Here is a 25129-nt window from a genome sequence, read left to right as displayed (position 1 = left end):
GTTTACTGCATAGTGAGGAGCAGGGAAGATAATAGCATCCAAAAAGCCAGGAGAGAGCAACAGATCTCCCTTATCTTCTTCTGAACCAAGAAAGTAGTCAACCTTTTCACTTAGAAGGAGAACTAAACGTTTGCTACCTTTGTTAACTCCCAAATGTGCTATTCTCGATCCCTTCAATGGCTGCCTATTGATCACCAATAAAGTCCTAAGAAAGCCTGGTGGAAACCCTGTGTCCCAGCCAGTGTTTCATTTTGCTACGTCACTTCAGTCAGGTCCGACTCTGTGCAACCCTATGGCCTGTAGCCCACCAGACTCCTCAGTCCATGGGATTTCCCAGACAAGAATACTGGAGTGGGTAGCCATTTCCTTCTCCAGGGGATCTTCCCAACCCAGGGACTGAATCCACGTCTCTTAAGTCTCCTGCATTGGCAAATGGGTTCTTTACCACTAGCACCACCTGGGAAGCCCAGTGGCTCCTCCCTAGATGGACATTTCACTTTTCCGTCTCTGCTTTGCTCACACTCTTCCTTTGTCCTGGGATGCGATCCACCCCATTTCTACCTAACAGAACTATTCAAACCCCAGCTTGTGCCATCACTTTCACAAAGCCTTCCATGATTGCTCTCCTCCTTCACATTCCTAGTTTAAGGATTTCTGTGACTTGTTAGATACATGAGCTTTATTTTGTCCCCACAGAGGTGCCTTTATTATGGTCCCCAGTAGGTTAAAATATCTCAAACACATGAGTTACTCCTTACGCCTTTAAGAAATCTATTGGAAAATGTGCCCCAGTGAAAAGTGGCCAATACATATTGATTTGAATTAGTTTTCTATTGCTGCATAGTATCACAAGTTTATCAGCTAAAAACAACATACATTTGTATATCTCATTCTGTGGGTCAGGAGTCTGAACAAGGCTTAACTGGATTCTCCACTGAGAGCTTCACAACCTGCAGTGATGGTGTCAGCTGGGACTGCAGTTTCATCTGAGGCTGGGAGTCCTCTGCCAAACTCCTGTGGTTGTTGGCAGAGTCCACTTCCTTGCAGCTATGGAACTCATAGCAGCTTGCCTTTTAAAAGCCACCCAAGCAGAGTCTTTGAGGCTTCAAATTTCTGACCTCTGGACGCTCTTTTAAAGGGCTCACTTGATTGGGTCAGGTCTACCTAGATAATCTCCCTTTCGAATAACTCAAAGTCAACTCATTAGGGAACACTCAAAGGGAAGGGATCACACAGGGTGCATAACAGCAGGGAGTGGGAATGTGGGAAACCATCTTAGAATTCTTCCTCCCACAAATATCCCTTGAGCAACAGTCTTAATAGAGTGTTTTTTGAGTTACAGAATCCCCAGTTACTTCAAAATAGTACAAAAATTTTTAATTAATTACTACTTTAAATATAAAAGTCCGTAGTATCTATGAGCGAAGACACTTCTGTGATTTCTCTCTTTTTTTGATAGATTGAAAAGGGAAGACAATATTTTGAATCATTTTAGTTTGCTTGTAGCTTGTTGTTTAGAGTTGATTTCAGTTCATTTTATCCGAACTGTACACAAGAACACAGAATTATCCTGTGTAAAAGTGACAGAATTGGGTTTGTTAATTAATAGTGAGGAAACAGTGTCTAAAAAGAGCCTAGGGTGAGGAACAGGTAAAGAATGATGGGAAAATTCTGTCTGCTATGGAGAGATTAATGCCTCCACTAGGACAGGGAAAGTCAACCACAGGGGACTTTCCTTAGTCTAATGAGCTCACATTACAGTGTTGTTTGCCTCTCAGAACACTACCCAGCTTTTTATTCAAATATATCCAGAGTTGGTTTCTCAATACAACTGGCAGAATCCCTAGTTCATGCTAGGGGAATCCCTAGTTCACGCTGGTGTGAGTGGAGACTCTTTCCCTGGAAGAGTCTGAGCTTTGGGGAGCCATGGCATGACCCCCTTTAAATCAGATTTGCGCCTGGTCTGATGGTTCCTGAAGGAATAAGGACAGAAAGAAAACTCTTCAGTTGGGCTTCCCTGGTGGCTCAGATGGTTAACAATATGCCTTCAATGCGGGAGACCTGGATTTGATTCTTGGGGTGAGAAGATCCCCTGGAGAAAGGAATGACTACCCACTGCAGTTTTCTTGCCTGGAGAATCGCATGGACAGAGGAACCTAGCTGGCTACAGTCCATGGGGTTGAAAAGAGTCAGACATGACTGAACAACTAACACACACACAGTTCGTCTAGTGAGGGGAAGATCTCACCAGGACTATAAAAGAGGAATTAGAACCTAAGACAACAGATTGAGCAGATTTTGAAAAACAATGGAAGGCAATTTAAAAATTAATTTCTTTTGCAGAATTTTAAAGTTTATATATTGAATTTTTGCACTAAGAAGAGCTGTCAGGCCCTGTGAACACACGCTTTGCATTTATTCATGTACACAGTCTGTGACTGGTAACTGAAGTATGTTGATGTGAATTTTTTCCAGTGTGATACAGAAGGGCAGGGCCAGTGAATGTGGGAGGAAAGTTAGGCATTGGCAATTTTGCTTTCTTTTGCATCTGGTCCCTGCTCTGTGCTCTGCACAGACCCAGCCATAGTGTCAGGGCCAGGAATTTTTCACCATATTCCTGCCTCCCTGCTCCCAAATTCAGATCCCCACAGGTAGAGAGAGAATGAGTGGGCGAGGAAAGGCCCTGAAGAAGAGGAGAGGCCCTGGGGAACTTGACCCAGGGCAGGAAGGAGGCATGCCAGATTCTCAGGCCTTTCCCCATGCCCTGTAAGAAGTCCTGTTGCTGGCTCTGAGCATGTGGCCTTTTTTTTTTTTTTTTTTTTTCCAATTCACACTTTAAAAAAATGTGTAGTAATGAAACAGTACAGTGCCTGCAGTGTAGCTGGAAAGTAAATGAAACTGGCAGCTCTTCCTCTCATCGCTGTGTGAGGTTAATTTAATGAAGTTTCCTCTTGCAAGAGGATTTCATTGGTTTAAAAACAAAACTATGTTCTTGCTATTTTTACTTCATTCATTATGATAATCACAAAGCATAGCCCTTTTTCAAACACTTGATTGAAACAAAATGATGTCATGTCAGAGTGGTTATTACTTATGCTGATTCATGAACTTCTCACTACAAAGATGGCTTTTCCGGGGCCACATGTGGATGAAGCACTCGTGGAGAGACTGACTCCCCACCCAGAGCTGTAAAATGCCGGATGGCAGCTGAGGACAGACACCGCTGCCTTCTGCCTCTTTTACAGGGAGTAAGAGCACATCTGGCCCTTCACAGAGCCAGCGATGCCAGTTACACACTGTTGCTCACATCTTTCCCACCAGACTGTGAGCTGATAGGTGACTGATTCCGGCTTCAGATGGAGCTTTGAGAATGGAAAGGGGTTCCAGTTCTGCTCTAGGTTCAAGGACATGGTTCGAGGACATTTCCACATGGACATATTTACTGTCCCCTGAGTTCAGGATGACCCACACCAGACTCCTGAGCCTCTGATGAAGCTCCCAGGGTTCTCCGAGGCATCACAAGTTCTTTGGAGTCATCTCTCCCTCTCAGTGTCTGCTTCCCCTCAGCCTTTCTTTTCCCCCCCTATTCCCACATTTGGTGGTCACTTCAGGCTCCTCAGTCCTTCATGTCTCAACTGCTGAGTCCAGGTCCCCATCCTGCTGGGCCCACCAAAGCCTACCGTGCTCGTCTTCCTCCAGCACTGCTTTGGATCATGTCAAACATGACACATCAAACGTGGCCTGCTCAGACACCTGCCAAGAGTTCTTATTTCTCACAACATCACACCTAGTCTTCTTGACCGGCTTCTCAAGGCCCTCCCCAAACTAAATCAATCTTATTTTTTCAGCCTCCTATTTACTTGCCCCACTAACCTTCATGTCTGGTCACTCCAGTGAGCCACCCCATGCCCATTGTCACTTTATTGCCTTTCTTCTGGCTGTTCCCCTCACCTGGAATGCCATTCCTCAACCCTTGCCTCATCACATCTATCCTTCAAGGCAGTCCCAGGTCTTTCCTGCAGTCTTCTGGCATGTCCCCACTGATCTCTTGCTCTTTGAACTCTTGAAACATTACAAATGTCTCTTCTACACATATTAGTGCTTAATTATATGTCTGCCTGTCCACTGGTGGTTGTTTTATAGACAAGTCTATAAACTTCTGGAAGTCAAAATAAGCCCTATGTTCTCTACCCCTCACCAGGTGAGTCCATGGTAGGTACTTTATAGAAGATAGTAATTGTTTCATGGTTTTTCTATCCAGCTTGAATCAGTAGAAGGATTCTTATTTTCAGATTAGGGTTGTCAAATAATATATATGTATGTGTATTTTTCACCAAATGTTTTAATATAAATTATGTTAAATTACAGAATTAATTAATGTTAGATTATAAAGACTCTGTTACCAACCATAGTACCATAATTAGGATACATGTATTTTAAGTATCAGTTCATATGGCACCCCTTCTATTAAGAACTACCTTTTCTACACAGGCTGTCCACTAATGGTAGCTGTCATCATATGCCCACTGCATCCTACACATACCTTTAAACAATAACATTGCTTTGGTCTGTCTTTTCACACATCTGCCTTCTTTCCTTCTCATTTACCCCAAACTGTGAGTTCCTTGATGGCAGAGACTGTCTTTTAATTCCTGAATCTATAGAAACTGACAAAGCTGGTAACTGATAAATGGTTATTGAATGAATAAATGAACTATAAGAGCCCTCAAGGAATCATGAGTGTGACATTCTATAAATACAGTTACAGTTGGCACATGATCATTGAGTCTTATGCTACAACATGGATGAAACTTGAGGACGTTATGCCAAGTGAAATAAGCTAGTCCCAAAAAGACAAATACTGTATGTTTCACTTTATGAGGTACCTGAATAGTGCAAGTCGTAGAGACAAGGAGGAGAGCACAGAAATCCCTTGTGGTTTCCAGGGGCTACAGAGAGGGCAAAATAGAGTGTTTTTTTTTTCTTTTCCAGTAGGTATAAAGCTTCAGTTGTTCCAAGTTCTAGAGATCTGTGCATAACGAACGATGTAAATATAGTGAACACTTTACTAACCTGTAGACTTGAAGATGGTTGAATTTTGTTGTGTGTTTTTTAACCATCATTTAAAATAATATTTAAAATATACAAAAGAATCATAGTACCTCACACATACTTGCCATCATCAGTATAAGCTTGCACATTGAAATGAGCCAGTAGATGCTCAATAAATGTTTCTAATACTGATGCTCATGATGAAAAAAATTAGAGCACTTTTTTATGATTGATGTCAACTAATAATACTTAGGACTTGTCAGGTAGCTCTTAGCACTTGCCAGGTGGTAAAGAATTTGCCTGCCAAGCAGGAGATGCAGGTTCAATCCCTGGGTTGGGAAGATTCCTTGGAGAAGGAAATGGCAACCCACTCTACTATTCTTGCCTGGGAAATTCCATGGACAGAAGAGCCTGGTAGGCTACAGTCCTTGGGATTGCAAAAGAGTCAGACACAACTTAGCGACTAAGCAACAATAATACTTAAGTACTTAATTGGTCTAATAGTAGTGTGTCTAGTTCATTGAAGAATAAATTGCCACCAACTTCTGGTAAGACTTTTATAAACTAGAATCCTTTGGTGCAAATGTTATGATAAGTCATAATTATTGAATTCTACTTATTGATGAAGGTAGGTGTCAATTATTGGTGTTTTAATGAGGTGGGCATAGTTTTTACCTTTTCTGTTATTCTTCATGCTTACATTTTTGGTAATATTGTATGATATGTGGTTTATGGGATATAATTTATATCTTTTTTAAAAGCATAAGTAAAATACAAGCTGGGGTAAAAACAAGACATAACCAAAACTCAGCGTGAAAGAAAGTTGATTTCATTCACCGGAGAAAGACAAGCAAAACTAAGAGATCCTTCTTGCTCTACTTCCTGTCAGGTTTTCCAATTTAATGGATGCAGGGCAACTTTCCCCAACTGCCTACTACTTCCTCTGTTGTCTTTTCAGCAATTTTGGTTCAGTGTCACACCCAAAACAGGGCACACCTCTTTAACCCTTTCAACTTTTGAATCAAACACACCCTTGTTAAGTGTGCTTTTCACATACACAGTTGGTATCTGTCATTCGGCTCTGGCTCTGAGAGAGCGCAGCCCTGCCAGGAAGGTGAGCTGTTGAGAGTTAAACAGAGTCATCTAGAAGGGGGAGGATAGACGAGGCTTTTCTGAGAAGTGGGAAGCTTGACCTCCGTGATGCCCAGGCAGCTACACTGCACCTCTCATATTCTCTTGGTGTGTCTATAGAAAGGAAAAAAGAAGCCACATCATGGTAAGAAACTAAGTGAAGTTTTGTTATCTCTTCATTGACTGACACTTTTGTTGCTTTTTTTTTTTTTTACTGAGACTTTGTTTTGAATGTATATAGTATTATTATTCATGACATCAGTTAACTTCACAATGTGTTTATTGTCTAGAGCTGGTAAATTCTCTAAGCTTAAAAATCATGAGCAATTGTGAGTACAAGGAGTACCATAGAAGGCTGAGGAATAGAGTGGGGACTGAGTACTCTTGAAGAAACTTTGAACTAGAAATGAAAATACTAGTATATTATCTCCTGTGTCTCCCTTTTTCTAGGTTCTTTAAATTATTGCAGGTAATCATTGACAAACTTCCCTTGCTAAATATGTTTGAGTTAGTTCCATCAGCCATTCTAACAATGCCAATTTTATAGACCTGTTGTTGAATGTGCTATAAAAAACTTAATCCCTTTTTCCTCCTGAGTTGAAAAAATCTGTTTCTCCGCCCCTTTTCCAAATATCAAAGGCAACTAGTTGGAAGCAGTTAGTTGGAAAACATCATGTCTGGTGTTAAGGATTGATTTTTATTTTCATCATGGCAGGGGGAGGTAAATCTCTATTATACTTTCTTTTTAAATGTAGGTTATCTTTCAGATACATTCTTCACTGGGTGTTGGCTGTTGCTGCTCACACTAGCTTGTCCGCATAACATGTTACTATGTGTTACACATACTTTCCCCAAATGAGATTTTATTAGGACACAGAAATTTATAGGAGCAACTTGGCTTCTTACAACCCTATCATTCTAGAAGTGCTGTGGCTTAAAATAAGCCTTCCTTCTTATAAGGAAAAAAAGCAACCTTGTAAACTTTTAAGAAAAAGGAGTTTATATAAGAGTCTGTTAAACTTTGCTTCTCTACTTTGCTCAGAGAGGCAAATATAAATTTAATAAATGTAAATATAAAGCCCGGGAAAAGTGTTGGGTATTGTTGCCATCATTCTCTCTGTTAATTAGTATCACTTTCCCCCATTCTTTGACATTTTAGACACAATGGCTTAAAAACTACATGGACAAATAGTCCTTACCCTAAGGTATGAACGTCTAATCGTCCCCTAGAAATCTTAACAGAATTAATGCCTTGTGTTTTATAAGAAATGCCTTTTTCAAGGTAAATTTGCCAAATTAAAAAAAAAGTAAACTCTTAGGTTTAAGGGTATTATGACTATAAGCCTTCAGAAAGCATTTTAAGTTTGATAAAATTTCTGATGTTTTGGTCAACCATTTTATTAAGGCCAGAATGCACTAAGCTGATTAACTATAGCCTGTGTGCTTACCTTGGTTAGTAAGCTTGGGGTGGGGTGGGTGTGGGAGGAGCTATGGTGGCCAGGCTGGGGATTTTGAAGGTTGCTTCTCCCATGAGTTTCTCTGTGATATGAGATAAAGGCACTGTAGGTCCTGAGAGCCTGGTGGCTAGTGAACCGACATTCTCGTTTTAATTCCGATGTCGAAATGGGCAGGAGCCTGCCGCTTGTGTCTCCAGGCGTAATCAGGACTCGGGCAGGGCTCAGCCTGGGTGCACAGGCTTGTCCGCCTCAAGTCTGTACAGAGCAGTGTTTGCAAAACGCGATGCAGACGTGCAAGCTGAGGCAGAGAGCGGCATCTGAAGCTCCTGCCGCCCGCCAGGAACGGAGCGGCCGAGGTGATGAAATGCTTGGAGGAGCAGCACCTTTCTCACAGCCCTCCCACTCCAACACACACACACACACATGCACACACTCCCTCCCTCCCTCCCAATCCAACAGTCTACTGGAGGCAGTGAAAAATAAGCCTAAACTCCTTGAGAGGGTAAAAACGAAGTGAGAAAGTCAGAGACCCAGAGAGTGGGAAAGATGTTTGGAGCTGGATGAAAACCCAGAATGGTATAGGCCACGGCGAGTTAAAGTGTGAATTACCTGGAACCCCCCCCCCCACCCCCGTGTGTTGGTTCCCCTGGAACTGCCCTTCCCAATCATTTCCTGTCCTTATAGGGCTCCTCCTCCACACCTTCCTTGGAAGCACACCTCCCTTAGAAGCACACCCCCCTTCTCTGTGTCTGAGGTGACTTCCCTCATCTCTGTTCATATTTAAGTGTGTGTGTGTGATCGTACACCATAGCCAAAAGGAACAGAGCAGGAGAGGGAGGGAGAGAAACAGCACAGACATCACAGTGCATTTCTGGTCCCACCAGCCGTGCATGCTCGGTTCACATGTGAACAATGTGAACAGTAGTTCACATTACCATTTTCTCAAAATGAGGATGCTAGTTGCCACTTCACAGGACTGTTAAGAGATACCTGGCACACGGTAAGTTCTTAAGAAATGTTAGTTGAAATAAATCATAAAGGGGGAAAAAATAAAAGGCCAGTAAGAATATAAAACATGTTCAATGCCATTGAAAAGCAAAGAAATGGATATTTACCTAAGTCACTGTAAAATATAGCATGCAACAGAAGCGTATAAAATATAAATGTGAGGTATAATGAATAATTATAAAGCAAGCATCTCTAATAACTAGGCGTAGGTCGAGAAATAGCTTATTGCTGCCACCTCTTAAGTCTTCCGGGGGTCTCTTTCTGATCTCTTCTCTCACCTCCAGGGCCAGTAGTGTGAAGGGAGTGGGGCTTTTGCCTCAGGAGCAAAGTTTAAGGGGATGTCAAAAAACTCAGTAATCAAGATAAATAATTTTCAATTCAATTTTATTATAATATTTTATAAGTAATTTTATGTATTTATTTATTTTTGGCTGTGCTGGGTCTTTATCGCTGTTCCCAGGCTTTTCTCTAGTTGAGGCGAGTGAGGACTACTCTCTAGTTGCGGTGCACAGGCTTCTCATTGCGGAGGCGTCTCTTGTTGCTGAGCACAGGCTCTAGGGCGCTTGGGCTTCAGCTTCTAGGTGGGCTCTAGAGTGTGACCTCAGTAGTTGTGGTTCCCAGGCTCAGTAGTTGTGGCACACCAACTTAGTTGCCCTGCAGTATGTGGTATCTCCCAGACAAGGGATTGAACTTGTGTCCCCTGCATTGGCAGGCAGACTTTTTACCACTGGACTCCCAGGGATGTAAGTCCTTATTGCAATATTTTTAAAAGCAAAAGTTCATGAAAAACATCCATGATGAACAAAATGTCAATTTTTTAAATGAACATAGAATCTGCACCACAAGTGGTTAACTACTCTCTTGACTGTTATAATCATTGTGTGTGCTTGCTAAGTCACTTCAGTTGTGTCCGACTCTTTGTGACCCTGTGGGTTATAGCCTGCCAGCCTTTTCTGTCCTTGGGATTCTTGAGGCAAGAATACTGGAGTGGGTTGCCATGCCCTTCTCCAGGGGATATTCCCAACTCAGGGATGGAACCTCTGTCTCAGTCTCCTACATTGACAGGCAGCTTCTTTACCACTAGTGCCACCTGTCGAAATCAACATATCTCTCTCTGCTTTTCTTTCTAATTTTATCACCTATGAATATATCCCAAGACAGTGCAAATTACCCGTTCTTGAATTTCATAGGAATGGAATGATATACTATGTTCTCATGGGGGTCTGGATTCTTTCAGTTGACTTTATGTTTATAAAACTCATCCATGGATTGTGCCACTGATGTGTTCATCCTTTTCTGTTGTTGTGTTCTGTTTTATGAATGAAGCACAGTGAATTTATTCATCTTGCTGTGGATGGGATCTGGGTCCGTTTCTTGTTTAGGGACTTATATGGGCAGCCTGCTGGGAGCACCCTAGTGCACGTGTCCTAGAACAATGTGCATGAGCCTCTCGAGGGACAGCAGTTCTCAAAGTGAGGTCTGCGGACACTCCAGGGTTCCCAAGATCTCCCAGGGGAGTCCTTAGTGTCAAAACGATTTTCATAAAAATGCTAAGATGCTGTTTGCCTTTTACTTTCATCCTCTCGTGAGTGTACACTGGAGATCCAGAGGTAATGTGGCATGCAATGCTGCCTCGCTCTGATGGCTGGTGGAATGTGTGTTGTGAGTATTGTTGAAGTTTAAAAATGGCTCAGTTTTCATTTCTAACCCTGAGAAGTGTTGATGGGTATAACCCATATAAACAATGGCTCTTGGGGGCCTTAATTTTTAAGAGTGTCAAGGAGTCCTGAAAGGAGAATTTTGAGAATTGCTTGCTGCTCTAGGGAATATACTGATAATGCTCATAGGATATGCATACCTTCTGTTCTATTAGCTAAATGCCAAGGTGTTTTCCAAAGTGGGAGTACCAATTTACACTCACAGCAGCAGCATGTGAGTGTTCCTATTGCTCCACAGCCTCTCTCATATTGGAATTATCACTCTTTCTAATTATTTTCCAATCTGATGGGTTTGTAAAGATATCTCATTGTGGTTTTGCTTTTCTTTCCCTTGATTACTAATTAGGAGCATATCCTGTGGGAATAATTAAGGATGTGTGTAGAGATAAGGTACAAATATTTTTTTCTACAGCCTGCAATGCATTGAAAATAACATAAATAAACTGTAGGCATTGTGGTACATTGACATGATGGAATTTAGTGCAAGCATTTAAATATTATTATAGAAATTTATTTATTGGGGCACTAGTGGTAAAGAACCCACCTGCCAATTCAGGAGAGTTAAGAGATGCTGGTTCGATCCCTAGGTGGGGAAGGTCCCCTGGAGAAGGAAATGGCAACCAATTCCAGTATCCTTGCCTGGAGAATCCCATAGACAGAGGAGCCTGGCAGACTACAGTCTATAGGGTCGCAAAGAGTCAGGCATGACTAAAGTGACTTAGCACACACACATTTATTGGCATGAATTCAGTGAAAGAATAATACGCCAAATAGGAAGTACAAAATGCTATTATACAATGCCCTGACAAACAGCCAGACAGAGAAGAAAAAAAGAGCCAGACAGAAAGAACAGTAATAGTAGTATTTTAGAATAGAAAAGATAAAGGATAATTTATATTTTCCTTGTTGTACTTGTTTATATATTATGAGTTTCAAATACGAATATATATGTGTGTGTATATATATACACACACACACACACACAATACACTGTATATGTGTGTGTGTGTGTGTGTATGTACTTTAAAGTTTCCCTTCCTATTCCCTGTCTCTTCCGCAGAGACAGACATTTCATTTAATCCTCAAACAGTCCAGAAGATGAGCATTTTAAAGACTGGATTTGGGGGAGTCATTTGAGAAGAGGGCCAAGACCAGAGACAGGCCTTTTCTCCTCCTGAGGACTAACTGAGGCCGCCCAGGTTACTGGCTGTTCCCTCGCCCACTGTTGTCTGGTAGTGTTGCTTGTAGGAGACTGAGCAATTTCTGGAAAATATGGTTGATGTGTTCCTTCGATAAGTATTTTTTGAGTGCCTATTGGTACCCTTCATCGAGGAAGGAATAAGGACATAGTGGTGAACAAAGCTACATTCTTATTTTCATGAAATGTACACATTCTGTGAGGAAAGACAGACAATGAAGTAAACAAATAAATACTAAGTACATTCAGTTCAGGTAATAATAAGTGCTGTGAAGAAAAATGAAGGAGCATGAGGTTATAGGAAGTGAGGTGCTTATTTACATAGAGTGATCGAGAGGTGTTCACGCTACCTAGTTGCGTATCTCCTGTACATTATGATCTGGAAAGGATAATGTTTATAGGAGAGGGCAGACTTCAGTTTTTCTTTATTCTGGTCATGACACATTGAAGACAAGTGCTTATAAGCAATGATATGCCCAGTCCTGCTTGTCTGTCATATTCTATTTTCATCTCCATCTCACTGAGAATCATAAATTAATCCTGTTAGTTATCTACTCAGCTACTATAATTTAAACTTGGATTATGAAACATCAGCAAAATATCAGACTATTAATTATGGCAGCCATCACTTTCTTAGGCACTTGGTGTTTTTCAAAACATGTTCGCATGTATCACTTCATGTGAATTTCTCAATATCCTCAATGACACAAGAGGAATTTTTGAGAAGGTAAATTATTTGATCCCTGTTTAGTAGTATTCCTGAGTTCTTTTCATGAAAGCATGCATTTTGCTTCTTAATTTGAAATGAATTACCAGGAAGTCAATAATTCTCACTAGAAATAGCAGAAAACTGAGATATTTCTGGGAAGTACATATGAACTGGAAAGATAAATTTATTTTCTAGGAATAAGTCTATTTTCTGCCATACTTTTAAGTGTGGTTACAATAATCTCAGGTTATGAGGTTTCAAGGTCACTAGAAGTCTCAGAGGCAACCTGGAGTCAACAGTGCTGAGTGGGAAAGGCTTCTTCATTCTTTATGTAGCTGTGCTCTGAGTTCCTTCCCTCCTCCTGGTCCCAGCCACCATGGTGGGCTTGGCTACCAGTGTTCCTGGTAGAGGCAGGCATGCTGTGTCAGTCTCTCCTTGGCTGCCTCACCCTCGTCTCCCCAATATCTCTATCCCCCTCATCACATCATCCATACATGAATGACCTAACGAGAAGTTAGCCCTTGGGAGTTGAGTGCTTGCATTCTGCAGTACACTGATGGTTTTCTAGTGTTTTAAAGTACTTATTCTTGATCTCTGATCTGATTGTACAAGTCATTCTTTTTTTAAAATACATAAAGAACCTGAGGATATGCTTTCTTGGTTCTGAGTCAATAAGAAAGGAACTAATTTGATAATATACATTTCCATTTTTCAGTTTGGCTAAGCTTCTTTACTCCAGTTTGGAACTAGTTAGCCAGTGATTTGATTATATACTAATCAAGATATGGGGCTTCCCTCATAGATCAGTTGGTAAAGAATCTGCCTGCAAAGCAGGAGACCCCGGTTTAATTCCTGGGTCAGGAAGATCCGCTGGAGAAGGGAAAGGCTACCCACTCCAGTATTCTGGCCTGGAGAATTCCATGTACTATACAGTCTATGGGGTCACAAAGAGTTGGACACCACTGAGCGACTTTCACTTTCAATCAAGATATGTGCGCAATCCAGGAGGTAGCAAGAAACAATTGCTATCCATTTCAAATTCCCATATCTTCTGTAAGTTATGCATTATACACATTTGGGAAAAATATTCACCCAATTAGGATTATACGTTTCTACTGTAAAGCAAATTAATTCAGCATGATAGAGAAAAAGAAAATATTCAGGAAGCTGTTCACTTTACACAGAGAGAAGCATTGTGAGCTATCTCTTACTCATGGTTGAACATGTAATAATTATTAGTCAGGATCCCCACATGGGGAAAGGCAGGCACATTCAACCTGGTTGATTGAGTAAAGCAAGAGGGGCTACATACAAAGTGTGGCAGAGTTTTAAGGAGACCACGGTTTCTTCCCTTGCAAGCCCTCTTCCAAGTCTCTGTCCCCAAATCTGTAATCCAATATTATGTCATCTTCTTAAAGAAAGCTCTCAAAATCATATGCTTCATGCGCTCCCCCACCCCGGTTCCACACCAAGCCAAGGATGGCGAAGCACTGCTGGGCCAGCGCCACAGAGACCCTTTCCATCGTGGGGCTAGAGGGGTGAGAGGAGGAAGCAATTCCTGGGATCTGAAAACAGAGTGTATCTGCAGAGGTGGTTCCTGACAGAGACCTTGGTCAGGCTGGACCACACCCAACCCAGAGCCTAACCAGGAGAGGGAGAGGTGGGAAGAAAACAGCTTGACTTCACTCTAGTCCTTCCCTTTGATCTCCTGTCAGTGCCTTTTAAAGGCTGAACCTACCGAAGTCAAAGGGTAAAGGAGTCTGTCTCTATATTCCTCATGGTCAAAGGCCTGAGGCACAGAGAAGGGTGAGGAAAGGCACATAAACAGAAGTGCCTGCTGTTTACAGAGGTACCTGATTCTACAGCCAGTACTCCATCATAAGTGAGAGTTCAATCCCCACCATTGTCATATTGCAGGGTCCAGGCAGAAGCATGTCACACAAGTGTAACATACTCTGTGTGGTCAGTACGAACTTAAAGTGGTACCTTAGTCATATTCTGGACTTCCCTTGTGGCTCAGCTGGTAAAGAATCTGCCTGCAAAGTGGAAGACCTGGGTTCGATCCCTGGGTTGGGAAGATTTCCTGGAGAAGGGGAAGGCTACCCACTCCAATATTGTGGCCTGGAGAATTCCATGGACTATCTAATCCATGGGGTACAGTCCATGGGGTTGCAACGAGTTAGACACGACTGAGTGACTTTCAGTTCGCAAGTCATGTTCTAGGAAATGGAATCTTGTTTTCCTGAAAGTGAACCTGTTAGCTTCTCAGTTGTGTCCAACTCTTTTGACCCAATGGAACTTAGTCTGCCAGAGTCCTCTGTCCATGGAATTTTCCAGGCAAGAATACTGAAGTGGGTTGCCATTTCCTTCTCGAGGGGAACTTCCCGACCCAGGGATCAAACTTTGATCTCTTGCACTGCAGGCAGATTCTTCACCATCTGAGCTAATATACTATCAACTCAAATGGGAAAAGTTACTGAGCTAACTTTAAAAAGCCTGACTCATGTCTTAGGAATATTATCTAGATGTTTTAGACCATGGTTTGCTTCTTTAAGATTAAGAAGAAAATCTGGCAAAAGGCAGATTCTCAATAATTACTAGTGGAATGAATGAGTAAGATACACACACACTTTAAGATCTTACCTTCCTTTCTCATTAAATGTGTCAGTGGCTTTAAACAACCAGGTTTCACTTTGTTTCTGACAAATATAAATGACCTAAAGACAATTCTTAGCTGAAACTGGGAGTAACTTTTAAAAAGAACTTTTTACTTCTTCAAACCCTCTGAAAGGGTGGAAAATACTTTTGAAGTAATGAACTTGCAACCGTTTCCTAAATTATGACTTTTATATTCAGTAATATGTCTTTTTCAGGACATTTTTCAGGACTGTTAAACCTGGAAGTTTAGTCTGCTCCTATTCTTTTACACAATAGTATACCTATAATTCTATTAATATACAACAGGATATGATTGTCATTTGTTTTGAAGTGACATCATTAGAAAAAATAAATATATTGAGGTTGTAAGTAGAAAAGTACGTGTCACATGAAGTTGAAAGGACAGAGACATTAAAGAAAAACCAAGGAGAACAGTGGTGAGCAGCAAATATGGGGTGGGCACTGGTATGCTGACAAATATTGGAAACGCACAGGGGCAGGTAAGCACTGCACCCCAAGAGACTGGGGAGCAGCGAGAGGCTCTGAAGTTCTGGTGCAGTGTATTGTTGGTTGCATCATATGAAATTGTACATAGATCAAAACTGAATGCAGTAACTTTCTATGCCTTTTTGAAAGAGCCCTGCTTATGACTAAACAGTATTATAGTCTGTGGGTCAGTTAGTGCAAACCTTAGTCTACAGTCGTATCAGCCATGGAAGAAATCACTATTATAGTGCAAATATAGTAACAGGCGTCTATAGTTTGGTCTCCAGAACCCTTAAGCTGTAGCTTAATTATATTTAGTATACTATAAGAGAGGAAACTTGATAGCCTATGGAAAAAATATTTTAAAAGATAAAATGAAAAGTTTCAGTGTTTAATAGATCAAGGTGTACCATGTGAACATGTCTTCCTCTGCATTTTGTGTGAGTGTGTTCTGTTATTTAGAATGGGCCATATATATTAGCACAAGTGTTATCAAAAAGATAGAGTGATGAAGAGGAGAGCAGATTTCCACCCCCCAGGAGAATGATTGCTTTACAGTGTCGTACAATGCTTGCCATTGTACAAAGAAGTGAATCAGCTATATGTACACACATATCTCCTCCCTCTTGGACCTCCCTCCCACTCATCCCACCCATCTAGGTCATCTCAGAACAGAGAGTGGAGCTTCATGTTTCTTTGTCTTGTAACCTAATTCAATGTCAGATTTTCTATAGCTGAATCAGCTTTGACTATTTCTTTTTTCTCGCCCTTTCCCACTCCTCATTTTTGTTCTTTAATGGTCACAAGGTTCAAAAGTATCTCTTGCTTTTATTGAACAGAATTTTCTAACCCTTGTCTTTACATTTAAAAGTTGGTGGGTGAAGTGGTTTAAATTCCCATATTTTTTAAGTGACACGACTAAGGCTGTTTTTACAAAACCTATGCAGAGAAAAAGTACCTTGCCAATGCAAACACATACGCACATGTGCTGTGAACCTAAAATATTATCAAAGTGGCAAGGCCAGTTTTATCTTTCATGATAATGACCATTGATTCACTCTCCTCATGGCTGAACTGGAGTTAAAGAGCTAAAATATCTTTCAGGATCAACAAAGTGAGCTCATAGGGAATCACAGTGTTTTCCCCAAAAAAAGTTACTTGTGTACATCACTGACCACATTTTAGCAGGAGACACATGTGAATACATGTAAAAAGATCTCGATCAAGTCAGACGCTGGCTGGGAGCCAGCAGTAAACCTGAAGAAATTCAAGTTTGTGTGCCAGCAGTCATTCTGCATCACTGGACAGAATCCTCACATAGACAGAACAGAGCTGCACATTCTTGACCACAGTGAGTCTTGTGCAGAAAAAGGTTTCCATTCTGTTCTTGTTTTGTTTAGACCCAACTATGTTTATTGTTCTTGCAAGGGTGTTGGTAACTCCCTTTTGGAAGGGAGGGGGATGTTACTAATTCTTTAGCAGTATCAAATAGTTTATGTCCGCCTCTACTGTAAATCCCTGGGCTAGGTGTTGGGAATACAATTAGATCTTTCTCTTGCAAAAGGAGTTATTCCACTGGGCAAGGAAAAGGTGGGAAATATATGACATTTTCAAACAGTATAATGTATTAGCTACATTTTCAAATAATATGCTCAACATATTTTTCTTCAACCTTCAAACATGGTTTCAGGTACATGCATGCATGCTCAGTCCTGTGACCCTATGGACTGTAGTCCGGCAGGCTCCTCTGTCCATGGGACTGGGGACTGGCAGATAAGATAGTGCAGGCTCTGCACCAGTAACTGGGATCAAAGAAAATTACTGTCTGTGTCAGCTTTTGTCCCCTACAAAATTTAAAAATTAGGTAATATTTCTAGAGATTTTAACTTTCCATAAACTGAATGCTTCTGAGTTTCAGACTCAAATTGCTAATTGCCCACAGCATTCTGTATAATATTTTAAAATACACTAGTGATGTAAGTTTGATTTCAGGTGAAACACTTCTAAATTTAAAGCAATGCCTTCAAGGTAATCTGCAAAAAATAAGAAAGCAACAAACTATTTTGCCTGTATGTCCGGACATTTTGGCATATTAACAATGTATCCTGTATCTACTGACTTTTGGTTCCCCACCAGTGAGGAGACAGAGATCTCTGAAATTATGTATAACAATACAATGTAGCTTTTATTTAGTGGCAGCTGCTGATGACAGGTGCTGCCATACCAAGAAGGTTGAGAATCAGAGAACAGCACTGCAGTCTCCTTGCAGACACACACCCCTCCTGATGAGCCACAGGTAATGTTTGCCAACAAGAACACTAAAACAGATCCCGGCACACAGTGCATGGACCATTTCTAACACTGTGCTTTTGTAAACCGTGCTCATCCCAGTAGGGCAAGGGTGGCAGGAGGAGTCCAAGGGCACAGGCAGGTGGGCAGAAAGGACAGAGTAAAAAGCTCTCCAAAGGAGGCTGCAGGATTGCAAGGCTCTGCTATAGTCTGAGAATGCTCAGGACTCTAAGTGAGGAAGAGAGCCCTGTGGAAGCAGGAAGGAGTCTGATGGACTCCCATGGCCTCTTTGCAAAGCATTTCCCTTCGTAACAGGTGACCATCAAGGTCGAGGCAGAAGATGCTGGGTCCCTGGCCTCCCATTCTGTAGGTTTAGGACTCTAGGTGCAAAGGCTCCTACTTAAGGAAGCACTACTCTCTAGACAATTCCCAGGACATCTCATTTTGTCTTCTATCTACCATACTCATTCTTCCTCCATGAACACTGGGGTGAAATAACCCCTGGCTGAAAACAAACGTGTGTCCTATTTTAAGAAGAGGTGTTTGTTCCTGAAAGATGTAACTGTGAACTTAGGAGGAATGATTCACTCTGCACTCTTCTCAGAAGATCCTGCATAGAGATCTGATGCTGGAGATGCAGGGCCCCTTGGGGGAAGACAGCATTCCCCTGCAAATAAAGAAGTAGCTTTTGAAACAACTTGAGGCCCCATTGATTAAGAACTATGAAATGTGCCCCTGAGCCAGATGGACCCTGTTCCTGCTCTTTACTTCCCAGGGAAAAAGCTTCATTTTTAAGTCAACATCATTAAGATAATTTACATATGAAAAGTGTACAGTTTGAGTTTTGAAAGATATGTGCACATGTGTAACCATCACCACAATCAAGATATAGACCACTGCCCTTATCCCCGGGAGTTCCTTTGTGCCTGTTTCCAGTCATACCTCCTTGCCCACCCCACCCTCAGACAACCTTTGATTTCTTGGTACTTTCTATGATTATAGATTGGATTTGCCTAGACATTGCCTAGAATGTTATGTAAATGGAACCATTCTATACCTTTTGAGTCTGGCCTCTTCCAGTTAGCATAATGCTAATGAGATTCATCCATGTCATCACATGTTTTTAAAGTTCGGTCCCTTTTATTGCTGAGTAGCATTCTGTGTCCAGGTGTGCCACAATTAGTTTATCCTTTCACTGGCTGATAGACATTTAAGTTGTTTTCAGTTTATTATTATGAATGAAGCTATTGTGAACCTTCATGTCAAAAGTTTAGAATTCAAGTACGTTCAATAAACAGAGCAACTTGACAGTTGACAAACTGGCTGCTCCTCTGGGGGAAGGAGGAGTCGAGTAGTTGATGAGACCAAGTTACAAAGAACAATTGATTTTGTAAAAAGCAGCTATAGCCAAAAATGAAAAAAAAAAAAAAATGTACTGAACAGAGAAGACTGCTGATCAGACACCTTTCAACTGTATGGGAAAAATGGATTGATTGCAACATCATTGGCAGGACAGAATAATTTGTACCCTAGTTTTCTTTGGACCTGGGCTAGAATTAAGCCAATGAGACTCAAACCTCTTCCTGGCTACCTCTTTGTGCTGTGTTTTAGTTGCTCAGTTGTGTCCGACTCTTTTCGACCCCATGGACTGTAGCCCACCAGTAGCCCTCCTCTGTCCATGAGGATTCTCCAGGCAAGAATACTAGAGTGGGTTGCCACGCCCTCCTCCAAGGGATCTTCCCAACCCAGGGGTTGAACCCAGGTCTCCTGCATTGCAGACGGATTCTTTACTGTGAGCCACCAGGGAAGTCCATGAAAAGTGAAAGTCGCTCAGTTGTGTCCGACTCTTTGCGACCCCATGTTCTATACAGAACATGGAATTCTCCGGGCCAGAATACTGGGGTGGGTAGCCTATCCCTTCTCCAGTGGATCTTCCTGACCCAGGAATTGAACTGGGGTCTCCTGCATTGTGGGCGGATTCTTTACCACCTGAGCTATCAGGGAAGTCCATAGGATATGTTTAAAGGCCTGTCCAGGCACCAGAGACAAAGAGCTCCATTTCCAGAGTTAAAAAGACTACTGACTGTGGGACCTTAGCAGGGATAAGAAACCTTGGCAAATGAGCATAAAAACGCTACCTTTCTTAAGGACTATCTCTGAGAAGAATCTATATAAATCACTTAGCAAGTCTAGCACATAAGGAAGGATTTATTATCTTTAAAAATCATGTAATACCTTTGACACTTAGTAAAAGAGTCCAAACATATTCCTTAAGAAACAAATATTTTAATGTTCTTTTTTTCCCTTAAATTACACTGTGAATTCTTCCTATGTTGTTTATATAACCACTGAATAATTGAATTATTAATCAATTTGGTTAGATTTTAAAAGCATATCAACTCAATCACAAAATCTCTCTGTGGCCACAACATGCCATTGTCCATCTTCTCACACTGCAGCTGTTTAGTTCCAAAGTTCCCACCAGGTGCTTCTCCAGCCGGAAGAATCACCTCTGGGGTTTGTCAGTAAATCTGATTCAGAAGTACTTCCTCATGAGCCAATTCTGGGAAAGTGTGGTCTGCAATCTACTCCCCTGGGCTAACTCTGGCTCAGGGGTGCCTATTGCACCATCATGTCCTCTAGGGTGGGGTTGAGGGAGCTGGGGTTGGAAGATGAGGACCTGGGCTTGAATCCTGATATTGCCCCCACACGTAACATACCTGAAGTCTCTCAGCTCGGACCTTTCCTCCTTTCGGCTGTAGGGTAACAAGCACCTCACATTGCTGTTACAGAATTATATGATGTTACAGTAACAGGGGGCTTCCCTGGCGTCTCAGTAAAGAATCTGTCTGCAATGCAGGAGACCCGGGTTTGATCCCTGGGTCAGGAAGATCCCCTGGAGAAGGGAATGGCAACCCACTCCAGTATTCTTGCCTGGAGAATTCCACGGATCGAGGAGCCTGGCGGGCTACAGTCCATGGGGTCGCAGAGAGTCAGACACGAATGAATGACTAAGCACAGCACAGCAGATGGTAACAGGGCTGTCTCAGTAAGTGCCTGTGGACCCTGTTAATTCCATGCTTTATCTTAGTCTTTCCTGTTCACCACCATCTCCAAAGTCCACTGGCTGCATATACTTCAAATGAAATGGAGCAAGCTTTAGAGAGTGATTCAGGAACCTCTTTTGTAAACAGTCAGTATTGTAAAAACTGCCCTGTGTGTTCACCTTTCAGAAAAGGTGGGGCTCAAGCTAGCTCCTGGGTTTCAGGTGGAAGAGGTAATCTTAATATTAAATCTATTGTAGCCAGACGTGTCGTGGGGTTGGGTTTCAATGGGCTTGTCACCAGGAATAGACTTCCCTCCGCTGGGAGCCAGGGTGCTTTCCAGCTTGAGCTCCCCCCCTCGGTCCCGCAGGCGGTCTGCCTCTTCTTCCTGCCCGCCCCGCCCCTCAGCTAGCAGCTCTGGGCGCTCCGGGCGCCCATTGGCGGATTTGCTTTTATTGATTTGTTCTGAGCGCGCTCCTGGCTTCCCGCGCCAGTGCCAGGTGCCGGCCGTTTTGCCCCAGGCCTTGGAATAGGAACGGGTTTTCTCCTTTACGGGCACAGGGCGGCTGTCGCTGGTGGCCGGGGCTGGAGGGGCGGTGATGCCCTTCCCATGGATAGGTCGGACCCCGAGCCCATTGGGTTGCTGAGTGACCGATCCCTGGCCGAGGTCGGCGTGGGAGAGTCCCGGGCTCTTCTGTCCTCCATGACCCATGGCGGGGGGGGGGGCCTACAAAAGCGGTCATCCTGCACCTTTGCCCTTCCTCCAGCACCTGTCCCCATATGGACACCCAGGAACCCCGCGGGAAAGAGCCCGCGGGTGAGCTGGGCAGTGGCCAGCTGGGTTCCCTGGGGACCAGCAGGCGTTTGAATGTCCATGTGCTGCTCCCACTGGACCGGCGCAGCCTGGCCCGCTGAGAACCTCCGACTTGGCGGGGGCACACCCAGGTACTTGAACTCGATTTCTTAAGGTTTTTCAGTTGAACCCAAGTGGCTTCTTTCTGTTCTGGAAGAGAAGACTGTTTTTCCTTGTTCTTCTTCCTGCCTACGGAAAGAAGTGTCGGTATTTCAGGGGGGAAAAAATTCCACTTTTAACATACTTTAGCGTGTTTACTGCTGCCCTGTAGGCAGACATGGCTATTTGAAATGACATCTTTATGGGATTCCTTGGTGGCTCAGAGGGTAAAGAATCTGCGTGCAATGCGGGAGACCCTGGTTCAACCCCTGGGCCAGGAAGATCCCCTGGAGAAGGGAATGGCTACCTACTCCAGTATTCTTGCCTGGAGAATCCCATGGACAGAGGAGCCTGGCGGGCTACAGTGCAAGGGATCACAAAGAGTCGGACACTACTGAGAGACTAACTGAGGTATAAAGCAAAACAGAGAAAGAACTGGGAGTTACGTATTTTGCATGGGTGATTATTTGGACGTTCCAAATTTTCTCTCATGATTTTCTTTCTACAGATAAAGGAAATGTTCCTCTTCGGTAGCGCCGAGCATAAACAGTGTTTGAGAAAAATTCAAAAAGTGAAAAAAAATTATTTTGTTGGAATGAATGCCAAAATACAACTCTCACTTTCAATTAGAAACCCTAGCCTATTATCATTTTGGCTTGTAGTTCCATAATGTACTTACTATTAATACTAAATGGAAAACCAGGATTCTCACATCTGTCTCTACCATCCCTTTATTTTTCAGTCCAGAGCACAACCACCAGAAGAGAACAAAAGGAAACCAGTTTTGGGAAAACTTGGCACTCTGTTCACGGCCGGAAGGAGAAGGAACAGCAGAAATGGGTTAGAGAGTCCCACCAGCTCAAATACCAAACCAGGCTCTCCCAAAGAAGTAACCTCTTCCAAACTCCCGGAAAGAGAGACAGAGAAGAGTCAACCTCTGGGCGGCCCACCAAGGCCGACAGACGCTTGCGAGGAGGGCTCGCCGCAGGAGAAGCGCCAGGAGCCGGAGGGTGAACACCCCGAGGGCTGCGTGCAGGCGGCCCCCCCGGACGCCAAGCGGTCACCTGGCGGCGGCAGCCCTGCAGCGGCGGCTGTGCCCCAAGGCAGTGAAAGTGATTCACCCCAATTAGAACCTCTGGAGGCAGAGGGAGAGACCTTCCCAGATGCCACCGCCACTGCCAAGCAGCTGCGTTCCTCATTAGAGAACTCCTCCAGGCGGGAGAACGCAGAGGCGCTCATCCACAGTCCCGGGGAGGACGCTTCGGCCGGAGCTGGCGGCGAGCAGGAGCCCACCCAGGGATCGAGGGGCGTGCCGGACTCGCCCGCCGGGGAGCATCCCGCCGACGGGAACCCTGGCGTGTGTGCCCACGGAGGCTCTCCGGAACCCCAAGGCGCGCCGAGCCAAGCCCCGGAGCACTCATTGCCTCCGCCCGGCGACCCGCCCGCTGAGGGTGCGGAGAACCGGGCGGGCTCAGCACCAGTCAAAGCCGAGCCCCCGGGGCAAGACTGCCGGCCCCGCCAGCGCGCCCACCCGGCTAAAGTGCTGACTCTAGACATCTACTTGAGTAAGACCGAGGTGGCACAGGTGGACGAGCCGGTCGTGATCAGCCCCGGGGCGGGAGACTGCGGCGATTGCGACGACATGGAAAAGAGGTCGAGTGGCCGCAGGTCTGGGAGACGGAGGCGGTCGCAGAGATCCACCGACTCCCCCGGCGCTGACCCGCCGCTGCCCGACTGCGCGCCCCGGGACGATACGGTGTTCGAGGACGAGGTGGCGCCAGACGCGGCCGCTGAGAATGGCTGTGCGGAAAAGAAAGTGAAATCTCCTCCGCAGGCGGCCCCCGATGGGGGCGTTGCCTCCGTTGCCGGCCTCGAGTCCAAGCCCAGCCCCAGCCCCAAAGGGCAGCTCCGAGGGGAGCCGGAGCGGAGCAAACAGCCGCCGCCCGCCTCGTCCCCCACCAAGCGGAGGGGCCGAAGCCGCGTCCCCGAGGCCGTGCCCACCTCGCCCGCCGGCGGCCCGCGGGCTCCGGCCAAGGACTCCCCTCTCAAGAGGGCGCCAGACCCCAGCCCCAACCCGGCCGCCAAGGATAGCGGGGAGGAGGCGGCCCGGATCATCCCCCGCGAGCTCACAGTTAAGAGCAGCTCGCTACTGCCTGAGATCAAGCCCGAGCACAAGAGGGGGCCGCTCCCCCACCTCTTGGACGGCCGGGGAGAGGGAGGCCGAAGCAGAGACTTGGGCAGATCGGCTGGAGGTTCTGACACCTCCGAATGCTTGAAGCCCAGGAACCACTTCGGTGTGGGCAGGTCAACGGTGACCACGAAAGTGACCCTGTAAGTAACTGGGGGGTTACTTGCAACATTATCATTCATAAACTGAACAGATTCATTCTATTTGAATTCTTGGATAAGTAAGCTTAAGAGTTGGGTTGGGCCAGCCCAGCGGCTCTTGAGGGGCTCAGAGTCTTTCCTCGTGGAAGAACTGTCTGTGCATTGAATTTTCTCCTGGGTGGTGAAATTGAGATGGTAAAGGACTAGTTAACACAATTAAGGTTTAAGATGACCCATTCCAGACCCTAGTCTGTTGTTATTAATAAGTCCTATTAATAGAAGGCTTTTAAGTTCAATGAATGTAAAAGTAAGTTCAGTATTTACATAACTAATAGATGAGCATGTGGCTTGATTGGAGCTCATTCTATTCTTTATTCAAAATAAACACCAGCATTCCTAGGTGGAACATTCTTAAAATGCAAATGCAGTGAATTTGAAAACAGGGAGCAAACTCTAGCGTGTACAGTATACCCAATAGCTTTGACATGTGTGAGTTTACAATGAATACAATGAAAAGAATTCATAGAACCTTTTATGGAACTTAGTGCATTATTGGCCTAAAGCTTTAAAAACAAAAATCTCTAATACAAGTATCTTGATTGTTTCTTCCCCTTTATGATGTTAGGAAGTTTGGTGATATTTTTGCTCCCAGATGGAAAAATATTTTTCTGTTATTGAAATGAAGAAAGATCAGTGTTTTTTACTGGGAGGCTGTTTGACAAATGAAAGGACACATTAGAAGGATCAAGTTCAACAGCTGACTGTGACCACTGTGCTGTTAAGTTTATTGATTTTTCAAATATTTATTGAGTACCTTCTGTGCATGGTAGTGTGCTGGGAACTACGTGGGGAAAGCCACAACTGTGATTCAGTATATATTGCCTTTGAACAGTTTATGGCACAGTCTGGCACCCAAGATGCCGACAAATCAAATAACTATATGAGGTGATAATCTGATTAAACTGCCACATGACTGTTACCATCCCTGAGGCTGGGGGTGTGGAAAGGAGGAGGAAATCACTGTTGATTTTTTTTTTTTTTTTTTTTAGGAAATGGGATTGTGCCTTGATGGTGAATGAAGTCTGTATAGGCAGACAGG

The 25129-nt window shown here is 43.8% G+C and overlaps 1 protein-coding gene across 1 annotated transcript in view; it reads left to right on the top strand.

Moving 5' to 3' along the window:
* CRYBG1 (crystallin beta-gamma domain containing 1) overlaps window positions 1–25129 on the top strand; it is a 223908-nt gene that overhangs the window by 146798 nt on the left and 51981 nt on the right. Inside the window, exon 3 of the mRNA XM_061131909.1 lies at window positions 22445–24033. Within this exon, the coding sequence (XP_060987892.1) occupies window positions 22445–24033 (1589 nt within the window). The remainder of the gene's footprint in view (window positions 1–22444; window positions 24034–25129) is intronic.

Source organism: Dama dama, chromosome 28 (genome assembly GCF_033118175.1).
Source record: "Dama dama isolate Ldn47 chromosome 28, ASM3311817v1, whole genome shotgun sequence".
Classification (NCBI taxonomy): Eukaryota; Metazoa; Chordata; class Mammalia; order Artiodactyla; family Cervidae; genus Dama; species Dama dama.
The sequence above is the reverse complement of the archived record's forward strand: the minus strand, read 5'-3'. Positions and strand labels throughout refer to the sequence as shown.